The 25,108-nt window shown below is 36.8% G+C and overlaps 10 protein-coding genes across 10 annotated transcripts; 5 read left to right on the top strand and 5 right to left on the bottom strand.

Moving 5' to 3' along the window:
• Window positions 1-235: 235 nt before the first annotated feature.
• Window positions 236-1,026, top strand: EV154DRAFT_515989 (uncharacterized protein). The gene has a single exon (XM_051602322.1). The coding sequence runs from the start codon at window positions 369-371 to the stop codon at window positions 987-989; it is 621 nt and encodes a 206-aa protein (XP_051455350.1). The 5' UTR covers window positions 236-368; the 3' UTR covers window positions 990-1,026.
• A 522-nt stretch (window positions 1,027-1,548) lies between these two features.
• Window positions 1,549-6,959, top strand: EV154DRAFT_604382 (uncharacterized protein; the record flags this gene model as incomplete). The annotated part of the gene is made up of 7 exons (XM_051607397.1): window positions 1,549-2,049; window positions 2,187-2,954; window positions 3,018-3,163; window positions 3,225-3,300; window positions 3,389-4,241; window positions 4,324-5,238; window positions 5,317-6,959. The coding sequence occupies 7 exons, from the start codon at window positions 1,549-1,551 to the stop codon at window positions 6,798-6,800; spliced, it is 4,743 nt and encodes a 1,580-aa protein (XP_051455349.1). The 3' UTR covers window positions 6,801-6,959.
• Window positions 6,960-9,123: 2,164 nt separating this feature from the next.
• On the bottom strand, window positions 9,124-11,097 carry EV154DRAFT_515983 (inosine-5'-monophosphate dehydrogenase). The gene is made up of 3 exons (XM_051602321.1): window positions 10,763-11,097; window positions 10,515-10,701; window positions 9,124-10,440 (listed from the first exon to the last, which is right to left on the bottom strand). The coding sequence occupies exons 1-3, from the start codon at window positions 11,030-11,032 to the stop codon at window positions 9,320-9,322; spliced, it is 1,578 nt and encodes a 525-aa protein (XP_051455348.1). The 5' UTR covers window positions 11,033-11,097; the 3' UTR covers window positions 9,124-9,319.
• An 890-nt stretch (window positions 11,098-11,987) lies between these two features.
• On the top strand, window positions 11,988-13,487 carry EV154DRAFT_483585 (kinase-like domain-containing protein; the record flags this gene model as incomplete). Its single annotated transcript, XM_051598588.1, has 5 exons — window positions 11,988-12,140; window positions 12,196-12,318; window positions 12,386-12,552; window positions 12,623-13,066; window positions 13,130-13,487. The coding sequence occupies 5 exons, from the start codon at window positions 11,988-11,990 to the stop codon at window positions 13,485-13,487; spliced, it is 1,245 nt and encodes a 414-aa protein (XP_051455347.1).
• Window positions 13,488-13,578: 91 nt separating this feature from the next.
• EV154DRAFT_515977 (uncharacterized protein) lies at window positions 13,579-15,946 on the top strand. The gene is made up of 7 exons (XM_051602320.1): window positions 13,579-13,669; window positions 13,737-13,801; window positions 13,865-13,975; window positions 14,038-14,210; window positions 14,262-14,763; window positions 14,827-15,552; window positions 15,631-15,946. The coding sequence occupies exons 1-7, from the start codon at window positions 13,662-13,664 to the stop codon at window positions 15,654-15,656; spliced, it is 1,611 nt and encodes a 536-aa protein (XP_051455346.1). The 5' UTR covers window positions 13,579-13,661; the 3' UTR covers window positions 15,657-15,946.
• Window positions 15,929-17,265, top strand: EV154DRAFT_483583 (S-adenosyl-L-methionine-dependent methyltransferase; the record flags this gene model as incomplete). Its single annotated transcript, XM_051598587.1, has 4 exons — window positions 15,929-16,312; window positions 16,373-16,620; window positions 16,698-16,999; window positions 17,066-17,265. 4 exons carry the CDS (start codon window positions 15,929-15,931, stop codon window positions 17,263-17,265), a joined length of 1,134 nt encoding a protein of 377 aa, XP_051455345.1.
• Window positions 17,266-17,483: 218 nt separating this feature from the next.
• On the bottom strand, window positions 17,484-18,429 carry EV154DRAFT_424776 (uncharacterized protein; the record flags this gene model as incomplete). Its single annotated transcript, XM_051596211.1, has 4 exons — window positions 17,484-17,933; window positions 17,993-18,081; window positions 18,134-18,212; window positions 18,262-18,429. 4 exons carry the CDS (start codon window positions 18,427-18,429, stop codon window positions 17,484-17,486), a joined length of 786 nt encoding a protein of 261 aa, XP_051455344.1.
• Window positions 18,430-20,356: 1,927 nt separating this feature from the next.
• EV154DRAFT_539067 (uncharacterized protein) lies at window positions 20,357-22,054 on the bottom strand (the record flags this gene model as incomplete). The annotated part of the gene is made up of 3 exons (XM_051604323.1): window positions 20,357-20,737; window positions 20,808-21,857; window positions 21,932-22,054. The coding sequence occupies 3 exons, from the start codon at window positions 22,052-22,054 to the stop codon at window positions 20,357-20,359; spliced, it is 1,554 nt and encodes a 517-aa protein (XP_051455343.1).
• Window positions 22,055-22,483: 429 nt separating this feature from the next.
• EV154DRAFT_515968 (RNA polymerase, subunit omega/K/RPB6) lies at window positions 22,484-23,098 on the bottom strand. Its single transcript, XM_051602319.1, has 4 exons — window positions 23,064-23,098; window positions 23,001-23,007; window positions 22,803-22,936; window positions 22,484-22,738 (listed from the first exon to the last, which is right to left on the bottom strand). Exons 1-4 carry the CDS (start codon window positions 23,072-23,074, stop codon window positions 22,579-22,581), a joined length of 312 nt encoding a protein of 103 aa, XP_051455342.1. The 5' UTR covers window positions 23,075-23,098; the 3' UTR covers window positions 22,484-22,578.
• A 461-nt stretch (window positions 23,099-23,559) lies between these two features.
• On the bottom strand, window positions 23,560-24,858 carry EV154DRAFT_424717 (armadillo-type protein; the record flags this gene model as incomplete). Its single annotated transcript, XM_051596207.1, has 4 exons — window positions 23,560-23,802; window positions 23,858-24,043; window positions 24,118-24,329; window positions 24,447-24,858. The coding sequence occupies 4 exons, from the start codon at window positions 24,856-24,858 to the stop codon at window positions 23,560-23,562; spliced, it is 1,053 nt and encodes a 350-aa protein (XP_051455341.1).
• Between the last annotated feature and the right edge of the window lie 250 nt (window positions 24,859-25,108).

The following is a 25,108-nucleotide window of genomic DNA, read 5'->3' as shown; positions in this document are numbered from 1 at the left end:
TGAAAGATAAAAAAAAAAAAATCGGATTGAAAAGCGTAACCATGACAAATTGTCTTACGCTGCAGAGTAATTAACAAACACTAAAAGTCTATTCAAATGTTGAAGTTAGCTCATTATGAACACATTAAAAACGAGGTTAAAAGTGACAAAAACAAAAATATACATGACGTCTTGAGAATTACACAGGATGACTATATTTGGGCACGGGACAAAAAATAGAATTTCTGTTTGTCGGGTAATCTCAGCTAGTACAGATTATTACTATGCATTTATCATCATTTGGGCTTGTTTAATAATAAATAGTCATTCTTTTTTAATACTTTTCCTTTTTTCTTTCCCTTTTCCATAAAAAAACCAACAAAACAAACATGACCAATTCACTTCCAAATCGTAATAGTATCAGCCCAGTTCGCAAAAATAATAACAATACAATGCCAACAAAGAGGCATCAGCCATTAAAGATCATTACCACTACTTCGGATGAAATTGTTTCATCCCCTACCAGTAGTGTACGCCAAAGGCTGTCATCACTCTTTCGTGCATCTTCTCCTGTTGTCCTTTCCCTGAAAGAAACATTTCACAATAAGCGAATTTCCTTATCTACCGTATCCTTTTCTCCACCTACTGTCACCGAAGAAGAAGAAGAATCTCCTCAGCAGGCCATGGAGCCATTAGACGACTCTCACTCTACTAGCTCCTCAACAACTTCTTCCGTTCACATGCCTCGTTCTCCTATCGATGCCAGGGAGATTTCTACAGTCTGGCAGCCTTCTGTGACCGTCTTGTCTTATGAAGAAGTAGTTGACAAAACGGCAGCACCAGAATTACCAACCCATTTTGCTATAACGCGCTCTTCTTCCTCCCTAGCTTACCAGGTCAATCAAATTTTAGGATCTACTTTGGAGGAGGTAGATGAAGAGATCGATCAAGACTGGGAAATTAGTAGAAACTTGCTACGTCAGTCATTGGTTCTTTCAGTTAAGCTTTAGAATATTGGTTACACACACACACACACACACACACACAGTACATATACTCATACCCACCACCCTTTATATTGTCCAATAACATTCATTTTACATACCATAAATATATACATAAACATTACACTCCTTATTACATAATAAAAAAACTTTGATTATCTAAACAAGATACGTTTCAGACAAACATCGTGTTTGACATACAAATTGGCGATTTTATCGGGAAATAGACGCAGGAAATGTTTATCCATGTGAGCGAAGGTAGTACTCATTGGAAGGGAGAGATACAGAGAGAGAGAGGGGCGGCTGAAAACAAGCCGTAACCCGCAACAACTAATAAGCCTTATATTTCTTTATTTCCAAAAAAAACACGTGCAACCTCAAATTAAAAGCCTTTTGTAAAGTGTCCGACTAAAAATAAGTAACTCCGAATATAAATGAAGACGGTCCTATTTAATGAAAATTAGCACGACCTTCCCCTTTATTTTTGGCTGAAATATAACAAATTTGTGGTCAGCAGTAACTCTTTTTTTTGTTTGTTTGCTTCTTCTTTTCTTTTCTCTATAACATGTTTTCAAAAATAGCTACTCGACTTCGGTCAAAAAGTAGTTCACAGCCTAAAAAGAATGCGTTTCCAGAGGCTTCAACCGAAAGACGTACAATATATGTGAACATGAACATTCCAACAGATGATCTCGACGATTACGGACAACCCACTCGATACTATATTTCAAATCAAATTAATACAGCAAAATACACCTGGTACACTTTCCTACCAAAAAATTTGTTTGAACAGTTTAGAGGGATCGCCAATCTGTACTTTTTATTCCTAGTCATATTACAAATGTTTCCATTATTCAGTGCAGCTTCTTCACCAGTGCTTGTCGTTTTACCTCTAGCGGCTATCCTAATTTTAACAGGTGCCAAAGATGCATTTGAAGACAATAAAAGACAACAAACCGATCAAAGTGTAAATAAGGCTGTAACTTTTACTTTAAATGCAACAAGCTGGAAGAATGTGAATATACCCGTGTACAAAGTAGCCAGATGGAAAAGGTGGCTCAATTCTGTAAAGAACCTCTTTGTATTTAGTAGAAAAGAAGCAGACATTGAATTAATGCCATCCAATATAAATTCTGTCACTTCCTCTTTTAAAAACACAATCAAATCAACCGCATCATTTTCAAAAATTGTATTTCAAAAAAGAGAGAAGCTACTAGTAGAATGCCTTATCGACCTGGTCAAGTACCTCATTCCGTCTTAAGATCGTCAATGCAACAACAACTAAAGCGCATAGAACTAAACGAGAAAAATAATTATCAAGGCAGAAAATCAACCTCAGCCCGTCAGCCTCTTGACCAAAGATGGTCAAAGACTTATTGGCAAAACCTTAAAGTAGGCGATTTCGTTATTCTAAGAAACGATGACGCTGTGCCTGCAGATATCGTCGTATTATCCTCCTCCGAGCCCGACGGTCTTTGCTATGTGGAAACTCAAAACTTGGATGGTGAAACCAACTTAAAAATCAAGAGATCCTTACAGGCAACCAATGAAATTAAGACTCCAGAAGATTGTGAATTGGCCAAATTTTATATCGAAAGTGAGCCTCCACATGCCAATCTTTATTCTTATAATGGTGTCTTAAAATGGAAAGTGGAGAACAATGATTTGGTTCGTACCGAAACAACGAGACGTAGACAAGATTCGTCCCTTCAAATGGATAGTGCTGAACTTGAAACAATTGATGAAACAATAGACAGCGATGATGATGAAGAGGATGGCCGAGAAAGAGTATCGCATGAAAAAACAGAAGCTGTAACAGGAAATTCCGTTTTACTTCGTGGCTGTGTTTTGCGTAATACTGGCTGGGTTATTGGTCTCGTCTTATTCACAGGTAACGAGACAAAGATCATGTTAAACTCGGGAAAAACGCCAAGTAAAAGAAGTAAAATGGAAAAAGCAACCAACCCATATGTAAAACTATACCTGCTTTTTTTAAGTGTATTTATAAATACTAATTTTTTTTTCTATTATTAGGTTATCGTTAATTTTGGCTTATTGCTGATTTTATGTTTGATTTGCTCTATCGCCGCAAGCATTGTCTATGATATTGAATCCTCTGCAAACTTTTTTGAGAGTAAAGAAGCTGAAAGTGGTACAATGGAAGGCTTTATTATGTTTTGGTAAGTGTCGCCTGATGGCAGCAAAATCTAGTTAAAATAAAATACTAATGCTAAAATATAGGACTACATTGGTTATCTATCAAAATATTATCCCTATTTCATTGTATATCTCTGTTCAAATTGTCAAAACCGCAGCCGTAAGAATAAAAAGACAATCAAAATATTGGTCCCCTCTCCCCCCCACCTCCTTATTTTTTAAGATTAATTAACTCAACACCATCATAGGCCTATTTCATTCATACAGATATTGACATGTACAATACAAGATTAGACCAACCTTGTACGCCAAAAACGTGGAACATTTCCGACGATTTAGGCCAAATTGAGTATATTTTTTCGGACAAGACGGGTACTTTAACGCAAAACATTATGGAATTTCGAAAATGTACCATCAACGGTGTCTCGTATGGTTTGGGTGATACAGAAGCGGCTATAGGTGCCAAATTACGCGAGGATGATAATACCGCCGATAACCCAGCCTTTCAAGATTCCGCCAAGATTTCCAATCAATTAGACTTGGAAAAGGCTCGTGCTGAGATGCTGAAAAAGCAATCAGAATTGTTCAACCATAAATATATCAACCCACATTCTACTTTTGTAGACCCAAAGTTGTACGATGATATTGCAGCCCAAGATGAGCATTCTCAAAGTTTGGTCCATTTCTTTTCAGCCCTTGCTTTATGTCACACGGTCATTCCTGAAGTGCCCAATCCTGATTTTCCAAACCAAATTGAATATAAGGCCCAATCACCCGATGAAGCTGCGCTGGTAGCAACTGCACGAGATATGGGTTTTACTTTTGTAGCCAGAGAACAAGATAATGTGGTGGTCGATATTATGGGCGAAACAAGAACGATGAATTTATTGCACGTGCTTGAATTTAATTCAACACGAAAACGTATGAGTATCATTATGCGTTCTCCCAGTGATAACAAAATCATCTTATTGTGTAAAGGTGCTGACTCAGTGATATACGAAAGACTCTCCAAGGACTTAAACCCCGACAACGAAGCTGACCAGAATCAAAAACAAATCAGAGAAGAGACCTTACAACATTTGAGTGTCTTTGCTAACGAAGGTAAAAAAAAAAAAATATACAAGAAATACATTAAAGTCAAATATTCAAGTTTTTTTTTTTTTTTTTTTCTCTGAATCTTTAGGTCTTCGTACACTTTGTATTGCCAGTCGGTTTATCGAAGAAGATGTCTATCAAAAATGGGCTTTACGTTATAAAAATGCTTCAAACAGTATCAGTAATCGCGACGAACAAATTGAAAGCGTATGCGAGGAAATTGAAAACTCATTAACCTTGATTGGTGGTACAGCTATCGAGGACAAGTTACAAGAAGGTGTTCCGGATACCATTGCCGTTCTCGCTGAAGCTGGTATCAAAATTTGGGTACTCACGGGAGATAAAGTTGAAACAGCTATCAATATTGGATTTGCTTGCAACTTATTGACAAAGGACATGTTGTTAATTAGCATCAATTCGAGAACTGAGGAGGAAACAATGGAGCAGATACGCAAGGCAACCGAGGAAGTCGAAGAGAAATCAAAGACACAAAAATGTGCTTTGGTCATTGATGGTGAATCACTAAAGTTCGGTTTAGAGCCCCAGTGCAGACAGGAGTTATTGGATTTGGGTACTCAATGTCGTGCGGTTGTTTGTTGTCGTGTCAGTCCTATGCAAAAAGCCAAGGTTGTGAATTTGGTAAAGAAAGGGTTGAAGGTGATGACCTTGGCTATCGGTGATGGCGCAAATGATGTGTCTATGATTCAAGAGGCAAATGTCGGTGTTGGTATCTCGGGTGAAGAAGGTAGACAGGCTGTGATGGCATCAGATTATGCTATTGCTCAGTTTAGTTATCTCAGTAAATTGCTTTTGGTGCATGGTCGTTGGTCTTACTTGCGTACATCTGAAATGATTTTCACCTTTTTTTATAAAAACATTATGTGGACTCTGGTACTGTTCTGGTATCAGCTGATGTGTAGCTTTACTGGCACAATGATGTTCGATTATTCTTATATCACTTTGTATAATTTGGTATTCACTTCTTTACCCTGTATCATTGCCGGTAAGATAAAAAAAGAAAACAAAACCAAAGAAGCTGCTTTACTAAGTAAATAACAACTTACACCATGTCTTTATTTAGGTGTTTTTGATCAAGATCTTAAGGCTGAGTATTCATTCAAGTTCCCTCAATTGTATCTTATGGGTATTCGTAATGATAAATTTACAACATGGAGATTTTGTTTAACGGTTGTTGATGCTATTTATCAGTCTGCGGTTTGTTTTGGATTACCATACATGGTTTTTATTGGACCAAAGTTAAGCAGTGCTGGTTACGAGACTGAAGGCGTTACAGAGTTTGGTACATTCATTGCTGGTATTGCTGTTGTCGTTGCGAATACACTTGTAGGTCTTACAATTTTCAGCTGGACCTGGATCATGTTTTTATGTATTGTTATTTCCAGTGCAACATTCTTTATTTGGACAGGCATCTACTCTCACATTATGTCTTTCACATTTTATGGCGAAGTAATTTTGTTTGGTGAAGGAACATTCTGGCTTTGTCTCATCCTAACCTTTATCGTTTGCTTGCTTCCACGCTTTGCCACTGTTTACTATTTGCAAGTTTATAGTCCTTACGACAACGATATTATTCGCGAAATTGTTCTTTGTGATAAAAACTCACCTTTAGCCAACATGAACAAGTTCTTACGCAGAGATACTCAAAAGGAAGGCTTTTTTGACGAAGAAGAGGAAGCTTTAAATATCAACTTGACAAGAACTCGATCCACTGATCAAAGAGATCACCCACTTAACTTGCTGGATAGTGACAGTGATATTGCATTGACAGAGAGTAAAAAATCCAAGAAGTTTGGAAGTGGTAAATTTGGATTGTATCGTAGCGCCACCACGGATTCTACTAAGAGTGAAATCATGAACATGAAGACGGGTAAAAGAACCTCATTTACCGGTTTTGCTTACTCCTCCGATGACAACCACGTATTTGACGACTTTAGAAAATCAGTTTACAGAACCAATAGCAATCACGCTTCCCAACCTAATATATCATCGCGTCTATCAATGCTTAGTTTGCCTCCCACCGACGAAAATGCAAAAGAAAACGGTAAAGATTGGATGCCAATTGATGGGTTTAGACTTCGTCAATACGACACAGCGCCCTCTGTTTTATCATCCTCCTCAAATAAAAAGGGATCCAGCTTTGGAAAAAAGATGATGAAAGCCATGAAAAATCGCATTGTTCAGCCAAATTATAAGAAGAGTAATCAACCACAGTCAAGATTAGACACCATCGTACAAACACGAGATTCGTCTATGGATTCATCCACACAAGGAAGTGTATTCGATAATAATACAATGTTATTACCTTTAACACCCAACGCTCAGGAATCATTTGTTGCCCCCGCCATTCCATCTCATCTTACAGAAACGCCGTATCAGCAGACTCCCATTGCAAATATTCAACCGTTGCAACCCTTTTTGCTTCATCAACACAATCAAAGTAGTCACCATGATCCCCAGCAGCAACAGCAGCAGCAACCACGTCGCGGTGATAATCATTCGCCTCCAAATCTCTCCCCATCTTCTTCTTCCCCGACTCACTACTAAAAAAGAGAAACATACGTGTTTTCTCTATACATATATATATATGCACATACACATAAAATAGACCCCTCATTTTTTTCCCCCTTACACCGGGTTTTCTTACCCTATTTATAAAAAGTTGGCTGTAATTTTCCATATTTTATTGGAGCACCAAAATTGAAATATACTCGGATTAGTTTTTTTTTTGTCTGGATATTAATAACAATGTACGTGTTTTGTTAATAGTGTCATTGCCATATCCAATCTCGTATTTCTCATAAAAGAAATCTACATCTAAATTGACTATCTCCGTAGATGGTGTTCTGAAAGCATTCTATTGCTTTCTGTAATGCACATAACATCACATTCGTGGTCTATCTGTATCAATAATACTTTTTCAATTAGCTCCACATATTCCGATGTTTTTTATGTAAGTAACAGGTTGACCTCTAATTATTCATAAAGTAATTGGAAGAGAAAGATGGGGGTTTATTCTGATATGGATATCAATGTAATCAAACTAATGTGTAATAAGGATAGAACGACAATAATAAAACATGTAATAAGAATATTACTATAAGCAAGCATAATCTCTTGGAGTTGGTTAAAAGTTATTAAATAGAATATAACATTTACACTTCTGCAACAAATTTCAATTGTTAAGTTCAAGTTTCACTTTTCTTCACCATGTCCCGTCTGCTTATTTAAAGGTTGTTCTATTTTCTTGCCTAGTACTAGCAAGTACTTCACAGCCATCATTTTGTACCGAATATTACTGTAAACAATCGCACGAGATGGTCGCCTGTTGGTTTTATTAGCGTCATTTTTGTATTGTATATTCTAGCTTTAATCCTTTAAGGTAAAGTTTTAGGTCTATTTGATAAATAAATTTATAATAAACAGGTGTAGACAACTCGAGTTTATAGAAAGAAACTAAATACAGGAAGGGTTAGATGCGTAATACATAGTCCTTTTAAACTCAATAAGCATACCTCGTTTTAGATTTTTATAAAAAATATATATTTTTATCATTTTATATTAATGTCTACGGAGAAGATTGCAACTGAAAACAGCATTACATATTAACACCGTCATAAGACTACGATCAAATATAATATCTATTTCTAATCTGAACTAAAAACGAAGGCGGGCTATATGTGAGCTCAATTAGTTTACGAAAGACCTTTTTTTTTGTACTGTAAATATGTCATAATTATTCATGATGTTGTTCCAAAGGACAGCCAAAAGTTATCAACCGGTTCATTTGTTGTATTCTGTTTTAGAATTGCTTAATTTACAAAGTAATTGGCTTGCATTTTCGGATCTAACCGGACAGTGTCAATAGAACCACAAACACTAAATATACTAATTTATACCATTAACTATTGTCATATTATCTGTAATAATGTATTACATGAATTTCAATATCGAAAAGCATAAATGTGATTAAATATACATGCATTAAATATACACAGCAAAATAAGAGTTTCTCTTCTTTCTTTCGGCATTGTTAGACCCATAGGTATACGATGCTCTTAGTTTTGGCCCCCTCTTCAAATGAAATATTAACTGACGTAAGTTATGGACGTCTTTGTAAGTATCTATTGTTCTATAAAAGGAGAAATGACAAGTTCAGTTCTAATATGTGATAAACTAGTTCATATTAATGGTGTCAGCCAAGACTATTTATGCAAAGAACCCTTAGACCAGTATCAAGGGTGGGGATGGCGCCTCCACCAAACAGTTGCAGTAGAGATGAGGGCTGGTGGGTGACAAAGGGAGTATACAATTAAGCACAGAAATTAATATCGGCATCGCAGTACGGTAAAAAAAAGATTGGTTGGTAAAAACTGCACATAAAGTAAATGCTTCACATCTACAGACGGGATTAGAATACACGAATAAAATGCATCTGTTGGTTGTAAAAAAAAAAAAAAAGTAACAAAGCCTCAGCCCAAAAATGGCAAAAGCTCTACATCGAAGCACCTCTTTTTTTTCCCTTTCGCACAGACATGCACCGTGATGATGGTACTACATTCATGCAAGGAAAATGCGGAATAGATGCGTTGAACAACTTCATTGGTCTTTGTGTTTGAGTCAATGCATATTACGGATTTAATAGAGCAGAGGAGGCTACTGTCTTTTTCTATTTCAATCTTTAAATATATTCCCCTAGTCACAATCACCATCATGAGCCACCATCAATTATAAAGGAGTACAGTCCAGGGAATATCCAAGTTAACTCAATTTATTATTAGACGTAGATCATGAAATCCTACACATGAGAAAAAATGCAGAATAACGTTCCTGATTCCAAACTCTGAAACACATATTCTGAAACGCCTATTTTTTTTTTTTTTTTTTTTTTTTTTTTTGAAGCAAATGATTTAATAGTTTTTTATATGTCTTAAAAAAGCATTGAATGAGATATGAACGAGATAGTAGTGTTATACAAATATTAACAAAAAAATAGAATGGAAATAATGATAAAGAGAAAGTATGAAGAAAAGGGGAAAGAATAAAATAACTTAAGAAAACATATTTTAAGCAGAGAAGAGCTTCTTCTCGAAAGAGTGAAGACCGTGAACACCACCTTCCATTTGAGCAGCAGCAGTTCTCTTTTCGAAACGGACTTTACCTTCATAGACAGCAGCCTTCATTGCGTTGACACTAGGGTAACCAATATCTTGAAGAGAATGTTGTACACCAGTAACGAGGTATTGGATGAACTTACGAACGGAACCCTTATCAACAACGTTACCAACAACACCTTGGGCAACCTTGACAGCATCGCCTTCAGAGAAATAACGCTTGGTAGCAGCGTTACCATCCTTACCACCCTTTTGACCCATAGCATCAATGGAACCCATACCACGGTAACGCTTAAGACGTTGACCTTCATGATAGAAATACTCACCAGGAGTTTCAGTAGTACCAGCAAGAAGACCACCCATCATAACAGCATTAGCACCGAGGGCAAGAGCCTTGACAATATGACCAACGTTACCAACACCACCATCAGCAATAGTGGGGACACCGAAACGACGAGCGAACTCGGAGACACGGAAAACGGCAGTAGCTTGAGGACGACCACAAGCCATGACTTCTTGAGTGATACAGATAGAACCGGAACCCATACCGATACGAAGACCATCAGCACCAGCTTCAATTAAGTTGGCAGCTTGTTCACGAGTGACAACGTTACCAGCAATGACATCCAAAGAAGGATAGGTAGCCTTAACCCAACGGATCATTTCAAGTTGGTAGACAGAGTTACCTTGAGAAGAATCGAGAACAACAACATCAAGACCAGCTTCATAGAGAAGAGAGAGACGATCCTTATCATCAGGACGAGTACCGACAGCAGCACCGACTAAAAGTTGCTTGGACTTGGCAACCTTGGAAGCATTGGGGTAACTTTGGTTCTTGAGGAGATCGGAACGAGCAAGAAGAGCAACAAGAGCACCTTCCTTGTTAACAATAGGAAGCTTTCCCTTCTTGGAGGAGCACAAGATGTCGTTAGCTTGAACCAAGGTAATACCTTCTTGACCAACAACAAGATCAGTGGTCATAACATCCTTAAGAGGGGTGTTGTCTTCGTTGTGGAATTGGATATCACGAGCGGTAACGATACCAACCAACTTACCAAGAAGCTTACCGTTCTCTAAACACGCGTGGGAACATAATCAACACAAATGTTCACACATAACCCTTACACACACACACAAAATCACTTACCAGTAATGGGGACACCACAGAAACCAGAGGTAGCCTTGATTTCCTTGACATCGGCAACAGTGTTTTCAGGGGACAAGACAACAGGATCATTGATGAAACCGTTTTCAAACTTCTTGACATGACGAACCATGTTGGCTTGCTCTTCAGCAGAACAGTTGTGATGGATAATACCAATACCACCCAAAAGCTAATGAAAACTTCCTTAATATCACACACTTTCCCAAGACTTACACTGTTATAATACTTACTGCCATGGAGATAGCCATCTCAGCTTCGGTAACGGTATCCATAGGAGAGGACAAGAAAGGGGTCTTGAGAGAGATGTTCTTAGTGATCTTGGACTCCAAAGATGCCTTCTCAGCAGCAAAGTCAATGAAACCGGGTAAGACCAAGAAATCATTGTAAGTCAAACCACCACTGATTTGTTCATCCATTAAGGCTTCAACGGAAAGACCATCAGGGCGACCATAGGTCTTTAAGGTCTCGTTGGCAGTGGAAATATCAAGATAAGAAGTCATTGTATGTGTTTTTTTTAGGTAGAAAGGATATTTATTTAAAAAAAATTTTGTGGGGGAATTATATCCCCCCTCTTAAAAAAGATTCGCTTTTGAAGCTTGTATTTATACTTTTTTCGATGACTTGTATTACCTTGATAATGTGACCTCCAAATAAATTTTTTCAACATCAGTCATATCGATTGTGACGCTCTTCTTATTCAGCGACACCAAATTTTTTCGTGATAAGGATCTTGTTTTCCTTTTTCCTTTTTTTTTTTTTTTTTCTTTAGACACAAAATGATCTTAGGTTGAGTTATTTCTGTTTAAGGGTTACTGCTTTGTGTTTTTTTTTCTCCAGGTTATGTTTAGAATACTAGATATGAAGAAACCATAATCGCTTGTCTTATCACTGGTTATACAGGCTATCTTTACACTTATTTTATCGCCAAAAAATATAACATGTATATTTGGTCACACCCAAACACAGAGTTTTATTTTTGAGTGGTTTAGTAAGCGAAAAAAAGAAAAGCAGTATATCCGTGTGACTAAGAATGTATTGACGTGTGTTCCTGTTATTTAGTTCAAGGGATAAACTAAAGAGAAGGAATATATAAAGCACTTAAATGGAAATAACGATGATGATAAAATAGCAACCATTGAAATTTATTTTCCATGATAATGAAGGTTGCGCCTTTGGATAAAATATGATGAAAATGATGATTTTATGATACAGGTACTTCTGAATTTATGAAGACAACTTTAGCACACTGAGGATTTTACTGGTCTGATTCATCCCTTATTTTACCTCCAAAATAAACGTGTCTGTTGCAACAAGGAAACCCCCTATTATCTTCTTTTTTGTATGTACTCCTTTATTCGCTTCTCTTTCTTTTTTTTATTTGAAGCCTTTTATTTGTTTATATTCTCTTTCTTTTTCCAATCTCTTTTTCTTACAAAAATAAAATTCTTTTTTTTAATGCAAAAGTCAAAATCCGAACCTAGTAATCGATTTGGAAGCGCTTTTATCCTCATAAATGAATCAAAAAGAAGACAGTCCACAGGTGTAATAAAAAGAGCTTCATCGTGTATCAGTCAATCGTCCAAATTAACTACACAATCATATAGCAAGGTAAAAAGATGAGAAGATCTTCTTTCCTAAACGAGACAACTAACAAAGATATTAGAATATATGGAGATCGCCTGGCTGCTATGAAATCCCCAATATATTGGGTCATGCTTACCTGAAGCCTGATCCACCAGTTGCATTTGATCTTCGTCCGCTTGATCTTTCAAAGCAAATATCCAAAGTACATGCATGAAAATATATATAGAATACATAGATAACGTAACTAAACGATAAATTGTTAATTATAGAAACCATGGTACCCTCCTAATCCTTATTACAATGTCCCCCCCTTGCCACCCTTGACTCGGTCAGGAAGTAAATTAGAAACAAAGATCAGAAAGATCCTTCCAAAAGTACCTGTTCGTTCATCAGATCCTCGGACAAGATATGCACAGTTTCAAGAAATAGGCACAGGGTAAATAAATAAACATGTACACAATAAAAAAAAGTCGTTGTTTTCTCATATTATTTTTTTCAACGTACAGTGTTAATGGCGCTGTTATTAGAGCTAATTATCGTAAAAAACAAGGACAGCAATGTGCAATCAAGAGATGCAGACTTGATCCCGACTTGGTTTACAGAGCTGCTATTTTACGAGAATTACGCATAATGGCGACCGGGCATTCTAACTTGATCAAACTGAAAGAAATCACTTTGTGGAGAGACGATATCTGGATCAGCATGGATTTAATGCGTTGTTCTGTCTTTGCCGTGCTTTGCCAACGTGGTATTCCAGAAGCGCATACGATATTTATTACAAGAGAAACCTTAAAAGCTCTTATATACCTACACGGTAAAGGGTACTTACACAGGGACATAAAGTGTGAGAACTTGCTGTTGGGATGGCACGGTGAAGTCAAATTAGCAGATTTTGGTCTGTCTGCGAACACTAAACATAAGCACAGAGATAGACTTGGTACAAGTAAATGGTAAAGTGTACCTCCCTATAACAACTCCTAAACAACCCCCTAATGTATATTTTGTTATCTTAGGATGGCACCTGAAGTAATAAGAGAAGACTACTACAATGAAAAAATAGACATGTGGTCACTTGGTGTAGCTGTTATTGAAATGATGGATAGAGTTCCTCCTCATTATCTGATCAAGGACGAAACTGAATTATTTAGCGTAATAACTTCTGAGCCAAGTCCTACATTTACCTATAGTTACCCTAGCATGTATATGAGAGGTTTAGTTGCATGGTTATTAGATGAAGACCCAACAACAAGACCTGTCGCAAAAGATGTATTATTAGAAATTGATACACATATTCAGAGACATTTACTTCCTTGTTCTTCCTCTATCGAACTTGCTCATTTCTTGAATCAAGTATTACCTACAGTTAATTAATATCCCATACTCTCTTCTTTTTTTTTTTTAATATATTTATTCCAACAACAAACAAAATTCCTCCCAGCATAGACTTACATCATTAAATATATTTTTTAAATCGTCATATATTCAAAGTCCTAGGCGTTTTCCCTATTTAACCCTTTTTTCTCTCTCTCTTTCTTTTTCTTTATAATGAGTTGGTAAACAAAGAATATCAAATTAAGCACCGGCACATTATTACTCGTTTTTGATACCCCGTTTATTTAGGAAAGGTGTAAAAAAATCAATCAGTAGACTACCACACAATTTGAAAAATAGAAACGGTGGAGAAGGTATTCAATAAACCTATTTTTTTGAAAAAAAAACACGACACCCAAACTTATTGGCTTTACAAGATGTCACTCGAGATCTAGAATACCTTAGTTTGGAATCTCGGTATAAAGAATTAGTCCAGTTTTCAGACGACCTTTGTTTAGAGACAACATCATATCGCGACGGCTTAACAAGTAATACGTATACGAATATGTTTTTACCAATGCACACTAAAAAAAAAATTATCACATCATAGGTATGTTGCATCATCAATTAGAATGCGCAAATAATTTAGCCGAAGTCTATGGACTAGCGGCAGAACCGGAAATGCTACACAACGAAACTAATTTATCCCCCGAAAAGCAGCAAGTTTTGGAAGATTATGCTACCTCTATGGTCTATTGTAGAGAGGAGACTCTATCACTCATCGTAAGTTCTTTAAATGTTTTTCAAAACTCAATTATAATAACACAACTGCAGAATGATTTACAAACAACCGTTATAAAACCTGCCAGTGATTATCAGATGCTGACAAGATCAATCGACAAAACCATCACGAAACGCCAGCATAAGCTAATTGATTTTGATCGTCACAGAGTATCATATATAAAGTATTCTGGCATTACTGACCCAAGTCCCAGTGAGGAAAAAAACATGTTTAAAATGAAGACACAATTTGAAAACGCGGAATATGATTACAACCATTTTAACGATATGCTTAAAAATGATTTGATCAGATTCTTAAACTTGACTCAGCATTTTATTGAACCAGTAGTTCAAAGCTTCTATGAAATTCAATGTCGAATTTATGGTGGCTTTTATGGCCGACTTCATGAAGTCATTCAACATAATCAGAATCTATTTCCAACCTTAAGTATGCCCATACAAGAGGGTTATACATTCAGATTATCCGAAAACAACGCCATCTTAGATCTTGAAGAAACTGAGATCTTGAAAGGATCAAAGTCCTGGGATCGTAAAGGTGAGTCAACATAGATTTTCAAATCATTAAATTTTTCTGACTTTTTTTTTTTTTCACTGCTAGGCTTCACAAAGAGCGGTGGTTCACCGACATTTTCTTATCAGCAAAATGACTCGCCAAATCAAATACGTTCTAGTTTATCAAGTCTATCCCTCAATAGTGCTAAAAGAATGCAAATGCCTTCTTCATACAGTAATACTAGTGCCAATACACCACCTGCTAATAATGATTATCGACCTCCCAATGCACCACCACCTTTAAAAAAGAAGCCTTCATTACCTTTCGGATCTAATGCCAGCAATGTAGCTAGCAAGTCCTCCTCTTTGCGTAACACGTCCATGTCATCTATCAAACAAGATGCTGCTAATGCTTACGATAATGTGAAGCGAGCCAGCACGATTGCAGATAACCATAAGCAAGGAAAAATACCAACCATGTCGGATGTCAAATTCGGATACCAAATGAGCAAGCATATCCCATCGTCATCTAATTATTCTTCGACTACAATCCAAAATGGGCCATCTATGTCGCCTGCAGGCAACGCTGCACCTATCTCACCATTTTCGGACCAACAAGAAGTAATTAAGAAAAAACGTGCTCCACCCCCACCTCCGCCATCAAGAGGCACATCAAGAAAAGAATATGTCGAAGCATTATATGACTTGGCAGCTTCACAAGATGGAGATCTTTCTTTTTCAGTGGGTGATCGTATTGAAATAATTGAAAGATCAGATAATACAGATGATTGGTGGAAAGGAAGAATCGGAAATAGAGTTGGAATGTTTCCAGGTTTGTTAAATTGGTGCTACTATTACACAACATGAATATTAATTTCTCTTCATTGTTTTACTTATTTTTTTTTGACAGCCAACTATGTAAGACAGGGTGCGTAATATCGATATTTTCATCGTTTAAATAAATAATGTCCCATACAAGCCCAGAAAAAAAAAAAGGTGGGGTCCCTGTTCATACACTAGCGTTGAAATGGCTGTTTTAATTAAAAACTCACTGACTTTTTTGTGTCACCTACCTCTTAAGTCAAAATCGGTTTATTGGATTGGTGCTTTTGACGTCAATTTCATTTCTTTTTTTAATCCTCTAAAATATTTTTTTTTCTTTTTTTCTTTTTTTTCCGTTATTCTATTTTTTCTCTTCTACTTCCATTATGGGAAATCAAGCGAGCAAAGTTCTCGCTGCGAGTAACAACAAGAAAAAGAATCAATCAAAGTCGAAACAAAGACCTATGTCAACATCCGTGGCGTCTCAAGGAAATTACGATTGGCTGGACCAAGATCCTCACAGCAGCAACGAAAACATGGCTTTGAATGCTGCTGTTTCCGCAGCGGTAGCACTTCAGCAACAAAAGCAACAAAAACCCGAGATTTCTCAATCTGTCCCTGCTCCGCCTTCACCAACTGCTTTAAAATTCAATAATACGAGAAGAAAATCCATATCAGAATTTTTTGCCAGAAGAAAACAAAGTATGGCCTCATTGCATCCAACTATTGCCGAAGAAGATAGAAAAGAATATGACAGACTTCAAAGACAAGTAAATTTATCGATCAGACCTTCTAAAAGAGGACATTTAAATTAACCGTTCTTAATATAGCATTATTTATTGAAGAGCACACGAAAAGGCAATTTTTGGGCACCTATACAATCTCCAAAGGTCATTGTCGAAGCAGGTACCGGTAGTGGAATTTGGGCATTAGAAATGGCTGCACAATTTCCTGAATGTCAGGTACTGGGGCTTGATTTAAAACCGCCAGTCTTTCAACATGGAAATCCAACCAATTTGCGATATAATCAAACTAATTTAAATGAATCCTGGCCAATGAATGACAATACAGTTGACTTGTATGTTTCCCTTCTTCTTTTAATTCGATGTTTCAGTTAAAACTCCCTTTAAGCTAAATATCCTTCTTTTGTATTAGCATCTTTCAACGAAATATGTATTTGCAAATTCAAATAGGTCAATGGCCGACCTTGTTGGAAGAGATGTTTCGAGTTTTAAAACCAGGCGGCTACATCGAATTATTGGAACCTGATTTTTGGCATCATAGCACTGGCCCCGTGCAACAAGCTTTTCGAGAATTTTTTCTGGAGCAATGCAAAGTCAAAAACGTTGATCCGGAGGCTGCTTGCTCATTGGCTGGAACCATTGAAGAAAAGGGTTTTCAAGAAATCGAAAGAAGAATTCTAGATATACCAATTGGTGAATGGCCATCTGAACCGGGTAACTTTGCTATTTAGTGAAAAACATTTAAATTCATCCACTAAGTATTTTTTTTTTTGGTTGTAGAACTGAAGCAATATGGGTTTATAAACAAGGAAATCCAAAAGACCTTATTGAAAAACAGAAAGACGTTGTATCTACCCAAATGGGGCATCACTCCTTCTGAATACGATTTGGCCGTAACCAGTATATTGGATGAATTCGAAGAGTGTGAAACCTTCTCAAGATTTAATTGCTGGATGGCTAGGAAGCCATTAGAAGAATAGATCCATTGTATATTTCATTTTACCGCATATATTTAGACTTATTAATCATTACCACTACTAATATCATAATATTATCATCCTTTTTTTATTTTATTTTTTCATTTTACTTCATTTATGGTCTGCCAACCATAAATCTCTTGGATCCCCTACTGCAAAAAATATGTAGGCGTTAATAAAAAAAAACTTCAACGTCATAAACATACCATTAGTTCTCTCCGTTACCTCTTTTTGACGCGTTCGTTATTGTAATCAAGTGAAGCATATTCACCATTATACCCCTTCTTTTTAGAATCGTCCAATGAAATATCCATCTTTTTGAGGTTGGTGTTTGCACGAATATCGCGTCTCAGTTGTTCGATCTTTGCGTCATATTCATCATGAATTTGATCATTTGCTTGGATTGTATCTTGTAAGCTCGCAATTTTGGCATCCATATTACCTAATAAACGACTGGTACTAACAGACCAAGCGGCCAATGCTTTCATTGTTTCATCCAATTGTTGAGGTCTTAAATCACGACCCATACTACGCATAACTTGTAATTGACCTTGTCGTTGATCGAGTTTACCCGTGAATATACCTTGATAAAATGCGTCGATAATTAAATCTTCAAGCTCTCTTACAGTGGGTATATTAAGGTAATTTTGTAACAAATCATACGAAAGTGTCTACAAAACTCTTATTTTTAGCAAAGACAATGAAATACTATCATCAATCCCACTCTTACCTGGCTTGTCTCAGAAAGTGTTGCGATAGACAAATGCTTCAACTTTTTAACTTGATTCTCGGTCAAAGAAGGTAATTGCGAAACGTTATCTAAACAACACATGAATAAACTTGCCACAAAATCTAGTCATGGAAAACTCACCTTGATAATCTTTGAATGTGCCATAGAGAAATAATTCTAACAATGAATAGTAAGGCGCGACCTCGGGTAGAGTGGAGGCCTAATATACAGATTTAGAATGTGGAAACTCATAAAAGCTTAGTAATTACTTGAACAACGTTGGGAGATTCGTATAATTCTGTAAACACGTACACACCTGGTGCGTTTAAAGCATCCATAATGAGTTTGGTATTAGCTATGCCCTTAACAGACTTTGACAGCAAAAGAAAAGGTTGCAGCCTGTAGCTTGTTGAAAGACTGAGATTGGTTTCATTCATTCTAACAAAGTATTATTTTGTTGAAAAACAAAAAACGAGATAATCCTTTAAGCGCATTTGACCTACATACATTTTTCGATCTACGCTAAGCTCCGGTAAAAAAACTGACGCTTTACGATTATGTCAAGTGTGACATTTCACTAAACGACTGCAGAAAAAGAACGAGATGAAGTAAATAGACCAAATTTGAGTAGGTATTACTCTATGCTTACACTCACTATAAATCTGCAGTTATACCAGATTAACCAAAATAACTTCGTAAACACCATAATGGTGGGTATCACTATCTATGACTACTGATTCCAACTTGCGGTGCATTGTCTATAGTTGTATAGTTTAAATGAGCACTATCATGTGAGGTGGCAAGCCGAGAAAGTTGTAAATTAGAAGAAAAACTTAGAAGAACAGACTAAAGTTCATAACTACTAGAGTCTGATATTCGGCATTCTACTCTCACTTGTAATGAGTCCCGTTCCTATTTTAAAGAAACGGCATCCAGATTCAAGTTTTTGTAATGCTTATACCTCTTTCTGGTATATCATTTCTTGCTTGGAGTTCAATTAATCCATTGCAACCATCTAAAGGAAGAGGTATCACTGATATTCCGCCTAAAACAAAACGTATCTTTTTCTAAGGAAGACAGGTCGAGTGTTCGGAATAATAGTTGAAACTCTTGAGCCAGCTACAATTGTGCTTTAATCAAAGCTCGATTGAACCCCCCCCCCCCCTTTTTTTTGGAAGATCAAACTCGCTCGAGTTTATCGCACACAAACTGCACGTAAAAGTCAGTGAACGAGTTTTATTTGTAGACTGATAAACAACAGCTGGCTTATATCAGGATGATCTACTTGATTAATTAATCAGTTACAATTTTGAGCCTTTGCTTATAATAGAAGTATCCGTAATTAATCAATTACAGCATGTATTATTAGAAAAGCGTATTTCATTTTTTTTTTTAAAAAAAAGAGGGTTATCTTGTAGTTTCAAGTGTCATTTCACGTGAATAGATGTAAACGTCAAAGTTTTAATTTTATAGACGTGTGTGTAGCCTTATCTTTTTAACAAACCCACTTAAGTCGTCCTTGATTTCAACGCTTCAGAGCTTATTCTGAATATATTCCAATGATCGAATTCCTTTTTAATAATGTTGCAAGCAACAAAAATACCCTCTTACCACTCAAAGCAGCCTCATGACTTTTTATCATGAATTTGTAGCTCAAGTTGGACACACACACACACACACATATTTATACGGGATCAGCGATCGAAAATCAATATGTTATGTTACTTTAGTTATTTGAACAGTACAGTTTTTATTTGAATTTTAAACCATATCGATATATGGCATACCAGTAACCGAGGATCCAAGACCACACGGGTATCCTTGTTGGGACATATACGCCTTTATATCGTGTTTTTTAGCGTACACCATGACTCCTTTAATTTGAGGATCTTTAAAAAAAGCGCATACTAAACCTCTCCCTACGTTATCATCATCAATGGTAAATCGCGTGGCTGTATCAGAATGAGCATTAAGGAACGGCTGGAGAATATGCGAGAATTCCTTGCTAGTGTCAATATTCTTGAACAATACGGGTTGAGGTAATTGGGAGTGAGATAAAAAAGTCATTTTTTTAGAGGTTTTGTAAAAAAAAAAAGCAAAAATAAAAAAAAAGGTATACAAGACGTGTTTTTCCCTATTTATTTGTACAAGAGAACAATGACAAAAAAAGTATCACATCATCTGATGATACACATGCAACAAAGAGCGTGATGTTCAATGGCTTATTATTGTGTACTGTGTAGGGATGATCTTCTTTCAGAAAGAAAGGTAATACAAAAATGCTATCTTTTGAAGTGTGTGTATCCCGAAATGCGACAAATTAATTTTTTTATTATTATTATTGATATGTGGTGGGTATCGAAATCAATCGTCATTTTCATGTTCCATCTCCTGATCTTCCTCACCCGGTGAGCCCGATAATGGTGGCATAGATGCACTCTCTACATCCGGCATGTCATCATCATCCTCGCCATTCACTCGTTTCTCAAGTACAATGGAGGAAGGTTGAGGGGATCTGGGTTCCTCTCCTTTTGATTCCCCCGTACTGAGCTGCATGGGACTCATATGTGAACTTTGTCTAGCAGGAGGGGGAGAGGATGAGGAGGTCGATAATCGTGTATTGGCTTCAATGTCAGGAATATGATGATGGACAGTTTCTCGCTGATGAAGACTAGCTAACATTGGCAAATCTCGTCCTGGTTCTGTGATATCACGATGCTCTGAAGGTCGGGTACGATTTTGATACTGCAATATATATATATATATATATCAATAAATTTTTTTTTACTCTGTCATTTACCAATATAAACTTTACCTGATCAAATGGCAAAGCACCACCACTCACACTTGTATTACTATTGTTATACTGACTCGGATTTACGACATCTTGGGGTACTGGCGCAGTATTTGTGGCACCACCGGCATTAGGTTTTTTTAATAGTTCCAATCTTTGCTTGATGTGCGAGTTTGCTGGATCCAAATCGGAAGCGCGTTGGTAAGCATCAAGTGCATCTTGAACCTGATTATTGCAGGTTTCATAGAGAGTTCCTAGATTATACCAGACTTCACTAATGTAAGGATTTAATCGAATGGCTTTACTGTAGGCGTCTAGAGCATCACGGTATTGATTGATCTGATAGTAAAGTACACCGATAGAGCACCAAAAGGTGGGATTGCGAGAATCTCGATAGACAGCTTGTTGATATGACTCGTAGGCTTTGTTGTAATTTTCTTCTGCCATAGAGCACCTGCCCAACAGATACCAAGTCTGAGCATCGTTACTATCTGCCTTTAGTGATCTGTTGAGAAACTGCATGGCCAATGTTCCATTTCTGAAATTCGTGCCCTGTTGATGATAAAGCCAGCCCAATTGTTGCAATACTTTAGCATGTTCTGTGTTTTCACGAAGGACATGTTCATAAGACTCTTTGGCGGCATTGTATTCCTTTTTTTGCTCGTAGACGTGTCCGGTTTGAAACCAGATATCGGATTCAGTGAGTGGACGGGGTGGGTGATGTAATATGTAACGAAAGCATTGGAGAGACAAATCGTATTTTCGCTGTTGTTTGTAAATAATGCCTAATCTAAAATAGATCTCGTCTGATTTTTCAAAGTGGGGATCCATCTTCATGACCGCAGAAAAGGCTTCTTCAGCATGCTCCAAAGATCCATAACGGTCGTATAAGATGCCAATACCATACCAGAGCTTGGGATCCTTTGGGTTTGGGAGGTGGTATAAGGCTTGTTGATAAGCTCCATAGGCATCTTGGAGGTTATCCATCATGAGATAACAATGACCTAACGCAGCCCATATGTCTCCATTATTCTCTTGAATCCCCAGAATCCTCTTGAAATACTCAATGGCCTAAAAGAACATAGTTGAGAAAATTACGCGGGAAGAAGGGGAAGAGGGGGTGAGATTAACTTTTATATTATTACCCTTCCGAATTGTTCTCTTCCTCTGCATAAGGAGGCGATTTGTGTCAAGGCAGGTACAGAATAAGAGTTATGTCGTAGTGCTGATTCATAGCAGTTCATAGCTTTATCATAATCCGCCATCATTTCTGCTAGACTACCTAGTTTGTAAGGAAAGAGAGAATTGTTTACACCTTATTTTTGAAATGGTTAGATGGTTCCTTTCTTTTGCTTACCAATGGTTAACCAAGTTTGTTCATTAACTGAGGCTAACTTTTGAACAGTGTTGGATTGTTGTAAGAGCATCATGGCGTTAATGGAGAGGAGAGGAATACAAAATAAAACCTGATTACAACTAGAAAAAAAAAAAAGAAAAAGGGGGGAGAAGAGCAAATATAAAAAAGGGTTGATAAATATATATATATATATATATATAAATATTTAATAAGGTTTAAAGTCATCCTTTCCGACGCCGATCATCGTTTCATGAATTATACACTAATACTTTGCACTATGTCCATCGGCGTTGTTTTCGGTGTAGTTTCATGCGTAGCGTATACAGAAGAAAAAAGAAAATAATAATAATAATAGTCATGGTTTATTTCAAACACTCTGTTGTATAATACACATTTACATATAAAAATATCGACTCTCTCTCTCTCTCTCTTCTTCTACTCTACAATCAAGTTGCATACATCCCAATCCTCAAAGGTACCATCGGGTAAGAAACGTCTGACAATGAGGGGAATCTTCTTTTCTCTTAATTCCTTCATGGCGATAGCTAAAGCATCGGACTCTCCATCAAGCTCCACCATCACGGGGGCATTTAAACTATCATATGCAAAGTGTTACAACACAGGTTTCTCAATTTACATGCCTGAGAGGAATACTTTACCTGATTTGGAGAGCACGGGTACCTAAAATTCTAGCTCTTTCATATCGGGTCATATAAGGTGTGGTTTGCTTGACTTTGCTTTCAGTGGCAGGAATAGCCTCGCTTTGTTCAAGAATCATGACGGTATCTTCCATCTATAACAATTATTGAGTCTCTCTTGTCTTTCCATTTAACTGCAAAAAAAAAAAAAAAACTTACTACAGTACTACATGAACAAATATTAATACATGAATGAAATAAGAAATGCCTAATGAAACTTACTCTCCGTTCATTTTATGTGTGTATTTGTATGTAGAATAATGAGCTGAAGCCTTTCCCCCAAAAAAATATTTGATGTGTATTCCAAAAATTCAACGAGAAAAAGGCGTCACAAAGAGGCTTGGAAAAAAGGGGGTTGTCTTAATCCTTTACGCCCTTGAGTGTCATGCGATTTACAGCTGTCAGAACTCCAGTCATCAACACGAAGCGTTTATTTCATTGACTGTCATATCCACACAAGAAAAAAGAGGGAGGCGTATTAAACAGATGCAAGACCATTATAAATGAAATATGAGACTATTGTCAATGATTTGTTTTAATCAGCTATAAGAAAAATGAGCCAATTAAATCCAGGCAAATTGGGATTTACAAAGTATAGTGATAAAAATACAAAAAAAGGGGGGAAGAGAATTACAGGGTAAAATTATAAACAGACAAACGATAAAAAAAAAAAAAGCCTGTTGAATATACAAAATATGTATAGATGTATGAACCATTCTTACTTGCGAGCAGAATGGATCTTACTGTAGATACGTTTACCGTAGGGGGTATTGCGAATGGAAGGTAATAAAGGACGAATACATTCAATAAACTGCATTCTTTGATCTTCTTCAGCCGAATCCAAACATGTCTGAATAACATAATTTGCATAAGAGTCACGCAAAAACCTTTCCATATTAGGATGTTGGATGATTCCCGCAATCAGCAATCTCCTGGTGTCTTTCTCTGCAACACGGATACACTGTGTGGGTAGCCTGATATTAGTACAAGAGGAATTTGTATACTTTGAGACTAACCTTTTCAATGACGTTGGAACTAAACTTTTGTACAGATAATTCACGCACAGGCTCAATAAATCGGCGTATTAAATTATCCGAATATTTGGCATCACCTAATTCTAATACATATTGTACAACATAGTTCCCAAAAGGATCTTGGACCAGAGGTAATGCGTTTTGAGTAATTACGTTTACAAGCTGGGTCTGTTGATTTAAAAATAAAAATAAAAATAAATAAATTATCATTTTTTTTTTTTTTTTTTTTTTTTTAATTTAACCTTTTGTGATTGCACGGCATGATCAATACAGCGTTGATAAACACAACAACCATGTTTATGAGAAGCAACTTCGATGCAATGTTGACTAACCGTATCATAAATGAACTGATTATGTTCAGGACTTAATTTATGTAGACATTTCTGGATAACATGATTGCCATTCAAGTCTTTAATTAATGCTACCACATTTGGCTCCAACGCTACAATCACAGCTTGAATCTAATGTACGTACAAAAAGGGGGGTGAGCAAATAGATTAGCAACAGCTCGAAAAGAATATCATCCCCCCCTATTATTTCACCCTTCTCTTCCCCCTTTTCTTCTTTCAACTTGCCTGTCTTTTGGTAGAAAGAAATTCAATCAGTTTTTGTACGGCTCTTGTGCCATGCATACTGAGACAAATTTTTAAAAACTGCGGCGCAATCACCTCTACAATACTCGAACGTTGTCCATCATCACAACGTTCTAATAACTTTTGGCACAAGTAGTTGCCAAACGGATCCGTCATCAAATCCACAAAATGCACATGAATCTCATTGTAAATCATCGTGACATGGCTGGCGGATTCCTCCAATTTTAACTGAAGAAAACGACACCCGTGTTGATCTTTGCATAACTCATATAATTTACCGCTGAATTCTTCTAGCTGTAAACCAGCAAACTTATTTTCTGAATCCACAACACTAGTTTTTCGACTGGTGGTGGGAGCAATCGTAGTAGTAGTAGTATTTTCTTTGGGCATATGTTGCTGTTGTTGTTGTTGCTGTTGCTGTTGTTCAAAAAACGGCGTCGGTTCAATCATGGAGGTAGAGTTACATGTTGAAGCGGAATTGGAATAACGTAAAGTAGGCATTGTTTCATAGTGTGTATAAGGACAAGCATCTTTGAGTGTACAGTAACCGTATTGTCGAAGATGTTGACATAGATCGATTTGTTGATTATTCATACGATAAGAACCTAAAGCAGCTGCCATGGGAAGATCCGAATAAGAA

This window comes from Mucor mucedo, assembly GCF_025094135.1.
Source record: "Mucor mucedo strain NRRL 3635 chromosome Unknown EV154scaffold_77, whole genome shotgun sequence".
Lineage (NCBI taxonomy): Eukaryota > Fungi > Mucoromycota > Mucoromycetes > Mucorales > Mucoraceae > Mucor > Mucor mucedo.
This window is presented reverse-complemented; position numbering and strand designations above follow the sequence as displayed.